Source organism: Spinacia oleracea, chromosome 1 (assembly GCF_020520425.1).
Source record: "Spinacia oleracea cultivar Varoflay chromosome 1, BTI_SOV_V1, whole genome shotgun sequence".
Lineage (NCBI taxonomy): Eukaryota > Viridiplantae > Streptophyta > Magnoliopsida > Caryophyllales > Amaranthaceae > Spinacia > Spinacia oleracea.
In genome coordinates, this window is record NC_079487.1 from 35,117,570 (window position 1) to 35,124,960 (window position 7,391).

Here is a 7,391-nt window from a genome sequence, read left to right on the forward strand (position 1 = left end):
TGCTGGCCGGCGGCAGTGGCGGCGGCAGCAGGCGGGTGGTCTACGTCGCGGCGGACAAGCGGTGCGGCGCGACTGGTGGCTGACACCAGTGATGGTGGCGAGGAGAGTGTGCTTGCATGGAGGAGGAAGGAGGGAGGAGCAGGCTGGGCGGCGGTGCACGAGGAGGCAGCGGCCGTGGCTGGTTGTTGTCCTGGGCGGCAGCTGTGGTGCTGTCGGCGAGGAAGAACTCGCGGTGGTTGCGAGTGGCTGGACGAACGACAGTGATTAAGGGGAAGAACCAAAATCGAAACCAAAAGAGAAGGACGAACGAGAAAGGGAAGGGGAAGGAGTTACCGCTGTGATGGTTGCTTATGAGGGCGGTCGCCGGTGGTTGGTGGCGGCGGCTGGGCAGCAACAAGCAAGGGAGGAGCAACACAGTTACGTGAAGAGAGGTTTTGGGTTTCTTCTTTTTTTTTTTTTTTTTCACGTGAATTGGAAGTAGAGAAGAGAAGGGGTGTTTTGTTGGGTTTATTGGCTTGGGCTTTGCCCAATTGGGCTAGGAGTAGAATTTAGAATTTAGGATTTGCTTTCTAATTCCAATAGAACGTGATTCCAAAATCCTAATTCGTTTTAACGTAAAAATCAAAAATCAATTTTGATTTCATAAATCATTTAAAATATTCAAAATGTAATAACATAATTATATTTTAATTACATATTCATTTCTAAAATTCGTAAATTACATTTAAATATATTAAATATACGTTAAAATATATAAATAGAATATAATAAAATTACGGGGGATTACAATCTACCCCTCTTAAAAGAAGTTTCGTCCCGAAACTTGGCACGAAAATTCACATATTTTTTTTCAAACTTTTCAACTTATTCTAATTGTAGAAGTACTTTGTGCCACTCTTGTGCACTCTTTTGCCAACTAAGAGTTACTTGCAATACCCAAGAACACAATTTTCTTATGCGGAGAATCTATTTACTTGCATCAACATGTAAAGGTTGCTAAAATAAGCATGAAATGCATAAAATATCATAAAAATAGGTAAAAAGCGCGAATTTATATCGCATTCTACCCCTCTTAAAGAAAACGAGTTACGCCCTCGTAACTCATCTCACGGAATAACTTTGGGTATTTCTTCCTCAACGAATTATGTCCTCAATACAATATTTTCACTCAAATCATTCTAGCAATGGACTTCTACACTTTTCCCTCACAATGCCTCAACATGTGACATCGTAATGCTCGCATGGTAACTATTGGTGCAAGAAATTCAAACTCTAGTTGGTCTTCCCAATTACCCTTAAAGTCAATTAACACAGAATCTCAACATATATTGCATAGTAATCTCATTCTGTCTATCGGTTGCAGGGTGGAAAGAAATACTCATTTCAATGTTGTTCACAAGATTCACTAGGCCTTTTTGCCAAAATTTCAGACTTTATAGTCGGTAAGGATCTCAAATGTTGTCCCATAAAGATAATGTCTCCAAATCATTCAAAGCAACGCACTAGCAGCTAGCTTTAGGTTATGGGTTGGGTAATTGGCTTCATAAAGTTTCAATTGACGCGACAACAGGTGCGGAGGTCAAACGCTCCTTCAAAATTTAGAAAGCTTTCTCCCATTTCTCACTCCACTCGAATTTTGATTCCTCTTTCAACAAGTTGGTCAATGGTTTTGCTCTCTTCGAAAAGTGTTTCACAACCTCCTATAATGGTCATCTAGGCTTAGAAAACTTCAAGTATCGGACACGTTCTTTGGAGTAGGTCGCTCACTCACAGCTTGAATCTTAGCAGGATCTACAGAAATTCCTTCTGTTCAACTTTTCCTTGTTACCGAACCTCATTACGCTTTTCATGGGTGTATAACTTTTGGGCTTTTCTCTTAGCTCTTGCACCAATTCATGTATTTCTTTTCATCCTTTCCAGACAACAATGATTTCTAACGATCCTGGACCACTCAAATCTTCTCTTAAATTTATTCCCTTACGTAACATAGTTCTCAATCAATTTAGCCCTTCACTTTTCTGTCGGTGTCACTTATACACATATGACTTCAAGATTTGTATACTTCATTTAATAAAACTAGATTCTTCCTAAGCGTCTCCAAGTAATCCTCAAGTGTTTGTCATGCTCTTTCTCATTCCTTGAATAAATAGGGATATCATTAATAACATCATAACGAACTTAATTCGGAATTCTTAGAAAATCTCATTCATCAAATCCATAATTAATGCAGATGCATTGGTTAACCCGAAGGACGTTACTCTAAACCCTAATGACAATGACGAATCCTAATGAGGTCTTAGGCCCTTATCAGCTATTCTCAATTGGTGGTACTTCAAACACAAATTAGTCTTCGAGAACACTCGCCCAATTCAATTGATCCAATATGTCATCTATCCCAGGCAAAGGATACTTGTTCTTGATGGTTACATTGCTTAGCTCCCTAAAATCGATACACAATCTCACACTCTCATCTTTCTTCTTAATAAACAACACCAGAGCTCCCCGTGGTGATGCATTAGGCCTAATATAACCCTCATCGAACAATTCTTGAAACTATGTCTTCAATTCACTCATTCCAAGAGGTGTCTATCAAGTGCTCTGGATATAGGTGTCGGTCCGGGATTCGACTCTATTGTGAACTCAAGGGCTCTAGCTGGTGACGTACTCGCAATTTCACTCGGAAACACATCAAAGGATTCATTCACCATGGGAACATCCTCGATCTTCACTCCAACTTCTTTACTCCCATCTAGCACCCTACAGAAAAATAGTTCACGCTCCCTATTCATCAATTTCCTCACTCGCATTACAGAAATAACCAAAGGTTCTTGGACTACCCAAAACATCTATACGAGGTCAATCTTCCAATATGGTTCCTTACATTTACTTTCTGAATTTCACAGTACGTCTATCTTAGACTTGTACAAACTTAGTCAATTCCATCCTAAGGTTTATGAATTCTTGTGCCTTTTGCTTTCTCATAAAAGGTAGGGTAAAACTTTCCCTTAAGGCAGTAAAAAAAAAACGAATCCCAATTGAATCTCTCAACAGCGCTAAGTCTAACCCCATTTTCTCTCCACCATAAATCAGCTTCATCTTCCAAGTACAGTACAACTTGACCCACTCTCATGTTCTCAAGACAATTCAAATCCCCAAACAGTTTCTCGAACTCTCTAACCTAGTTCTCTAAAAAGTAAGATCAGTTTCCCCCTTAAAGTATGGTGACTTAACTTTGGCTAGTCTTTTTAAACATGTCCCCAGCAGAATCGGGACGCTCAATTCTCTCTTGGATCATCTTTTCCGTCAAGAGGCGAACAGCAACAACTAAGTCATTATTGCTTGACATTCTAGTGTGCGACCTAAAATTAATTACTCTACGATCCATAACTCATATTTCCCCTCTACGAAAGAAATTTAGATTTGATCATAGAGATCGCATCAACAAACACTTATTCAAGAATGTACACCAATAATAGAGCAATCATCGTCACTCATTCAAGAAAATATCCCCATCAAGGACATACAATTTGAAAACCAATGAATGGAAGTTCAATCACAACAAATAAGTAATAATATTCCCATTCGGGTGCCCAAAATAAACTCATGATCATTTGGATTATCTATAATCTAGCTTTATTCCTCGAAACAAAATGTTGATAACACTTCCTAAATCGTAACATCGAGTTTGTCCTAAAATAAAGTAAAGGTTCTATGACATAAATTTAAACTACTGTTGGCGAATTATGGAATTCCCAAATTGGAAAAAAAAATACTTTAACTTCTATTGCTGACTCTATAAAGGTTTATTATATCCTTGAAAATAATAAAGAACATTTCAAACTTCAATAAACTTTAACCTTAAACTGTTGTAGCTTTGCTACTTATTCTTTTAAAACATAAAAGAGCTAATTAACTATTTATGACTTCAAAATATTTGTGGCCTCTTGCCTATCCATTGCTCCTGAAACTTGCGGAGTGAAATTTAGATCTCAAGATCATCAAACTCCTCTTCAGGGTCTTCATCGGGGTCTTCCTCAGGGTTTGCATCTTCACCCATGTCTTCATCTTGATTAGGCTCACTTGCCATCTCCTGTTCACTTTCGAGCTCTGCATCCGAATCACTAGAGATCTCAATGGTTGGCTCATGAGCCGCTGGGTTAGGATTCTCGGCCTCAACACCTACATTCTCATTCTCCACAGCTACATCATTTTCCTCTAGGTCATTATTTACACTAATTCCCATAGGTTCTTCTGTAACTGAATCCCCAACATGACTCCCTACGATTTTACCGTCTCTAAACCCACTTTCTGCCGCTTCAATAACGGTGGTCAGAATTTCTGAATCATATTTCCATCTACCATCCCAAGTTCCATACTTAGCCAAGTTTGGAGTTCCATTATCAGAATGCATGTCTTTAAACTTTTCCTTGAGTTCTAGGTATGGAAATTTGTTAGGTAAGCAATTAATGATAGTGGCTGCTATGATATCCTTTCTCATTAAGATAGGTTGCCCTTGAACCTTAGCATAATATTCACATCCAAACACAATTTTCTTCACATAAATATCTGGGGTTTCTATATCAAGTTTCTCGAAGGATCCTATATTGGTATACTTGGAAAGAAACATTTTATCCCTGAAATAAACAATTCAAGGTCTCACTAACGATTTTCCAGCCAAAACATAAACAAGGTTCAGTAATCGATAAGTTTGGTGGAATCAAACAATTCTTTATGCACTTGTAAATGTAACACTTAAACAATTAGCACATGCACATACATAACAATCAATTTCTTATCATTGACTAGCTACTAATGCACATATAATTCTATCTTATATGCCCTTCTTATACTACCCATCTCTCATAAACTAAAGCATTAGAATCATTTATATAACGAAATAAAAGGACGAAAATATAATAAAATTATAACGTAGAGTAATAACATAAATAAAAATATAACATAAATAAAATGAAATAAGTTAAGAAAATGCGTAGCGAATAAATTCGAGAATAAAGTTATTAATTCGAAAAGATTTATATTTCCTAATTAACGAATTCTAACTCTTGAAACAACTTAAAAAAAAATTGAACTCCTTTTTAAAAAAAAAATGTATTCATATTATTTTTATTTATTTGTTTGAATAATAAATAATAAAAAAAATAAAAATGTCCAAAGTATCACTTTAACTTGGAAAAATAATTTGATTTCGAACGTAAATAAGGAATATCGTATACTTTCAAACAAGGTAAAATGAAATCGGCCCCCCAAAAAAAAGTACCAATTTTTGAACACTATAATACGTAGAATCTCGATTTTTAAGAAATTTATTTTAAATAACTAGATAGTTAGGCGCCTAAAAATTTATTAAAGTAAAACCTTAGCTTCTAGATACCACTTTGTAACACCCCGACAATTCTCTCTTTTCTAAAACAACATTTTAATATAAAACGTAGAGAATTATCAAGGCATTATCGCCCGTGTGAAAACGTTACGGCTTATTCAGAATTTTGCAGCGGAAAACATAAAACTAACTTTTAGGTTCATAAATAATCTATTACATATTAGGTCCAAACCAATTAACTGAATTAAGGAAATACGAATAGTACGACAAATTTCAAATCCAAGTTAACAAATTAAATCACTTAATTAAACGAATAGAACTACAAGCTCTCTAATCCCGATCCCAATGATGCATCATCTTCAAACCTGTAGATGGTCAACGCTTATTGATCCTTAAAGACTGCTCACCAAAGATGGGTCATCACAGGATCAATAAGGCATAGCCATGATCAACACACACAAACAAGCACGTAATCAGCAAAGCTGAGTACTACATACTAAAACAACAACAATCCTAGCATGATACTATCAAACCAACAACCCTAACATGATACTAATAAATATAAGTAAGGACAGACAAAACATAATAAATTGACGATTATACTTGACTAGACTAAGCTAGGCTTAATAACCATAATATTATTTTAGTTGAAATAGACAATGGACCGAGTTGACCATCCAAAAGTCTTCACTAAGGAAGACGAGGTACGGGCGCGACTCCGTAACCTCAGTGACCTGCGATATCGAGGAACGTTTAAATAAAAATAGGACACGGTGATCAATCCGGTCCCAGAAAAGGCCATGGGCTACCACCATGAACCCCAACTCCTGTTTGTCCGTCACTTCAGACGTGCACAGTCTAAAGCTATTGCTATTCAGTTTCACTTTACATGATTTACAAATTGAGATTCCGTTATGACTCAACCATTACATAAGACAGACAATTCACATTTGTTCACAACTGTTTTTATCTTGGAATTAAGTAAGTGATCATAAAAGCATCAATCAAGACTCATTCCAACTTAACCAACCTTTCCTTTAACCATGAGCAACCCTGTATATGGGCATAAAGTTTCAACTTACTAAACAAGGTCCTCCGCCCTTATAAAGTAGTGAAAAGATAGAAAGGGAACAACAACCAATTGATCCAACCCAATCATATAGAATAATCTAGTGTTCCCAACCAACATGTTTGTATCAAACATCCATACTAACATATTACAGTTCTTATAGTGCAAAATAAGTTCAATAAGTTTGTCCAACAGTATTAAACATGCACATTCAATATAACCCAGTTCGTCCATAATATCAACATCACCAAGTTCAACAATAATATCAACATAACCAAGTTCAACAACAAGATTCAACATGGTTTCAACAATTAGCACACATTCCAAGCACACAGGTATGTACGTACCTTGTGTAAACAAACTGCAAGACCACTTTAATAATTCAAAAGTCGCCTACGGAGAATTCTCCACCTAACAACAACCAATATAGACTCATATCAATTCATATTGAATTTTCAGCAACATTAGGGAGCTTCAAACCCTTCCTAAACATAATTAGAACATTTCCCAATATCGAAACTTGAATATTTGATTTCCTAGCATCATATTTATTATGTTAATTATTGAAATTCGTTGAAAACTCTTCAAAGCATCATACTTTGAATTTCCAGCAATATAACTACTTTCAAACTACTCCAAAACATAATTAACATGTTTGAAATCATAATAACAATAACTTTAATAATTCCTAAACATCCTACCATGATTTAAATCATTAAAAACCTTAAAATTCATACTTTAAATAATTAAAAACCAATATTTCAATGCATTTATATAATCTGAAATTAATAATTTAATTATGCAAACATATAATTCTTGAAATTCATAATCAAATATAATTTAAATTCAAGAAACATAATTAAATCATTAAAACGTAATTCAATTCATTAATTAGTTTAGGGTTTAAGAATTAACCAAAAAGAGAGACAAAAGGGTTGCTGGCCGGCGGCAGTGGCGGCGGCAGCAGGCGGGTGGTCTACG

At 35.9% G+C, this 7,391-nt stretch overlaps 1 protein-coding gene across 1 annotated transcript; it reads right to left on the bottom strand.

Moving 5' to 3' along the window:
- Positions 1–3,208: 3,208 nt before the first annotated feature.
- On the bottom strand, positions 3,209–7,121 carry LOC130465812 (uncharacterized). The gene is made up of 2 exons (XM_056834658.1): positions 6,758–7,121; positions 3,209–5,740 (listed from the first exon to the last, which is right to left on the bottom strand). Exon 2 carries the CDS (start codon positions 4,625–4,627, stop codon positions 3,983–3,985), a length of 645 nt encoding a protein of 214 aa, XP_056690636.1. The 5' UTR covers positions 4,628–5,740; positions 6,758–7,121; the 3' UTR covers positions 3,209–3,982.
- Positions 7,122–7,391: the final 270 nt, after the last annotated feature.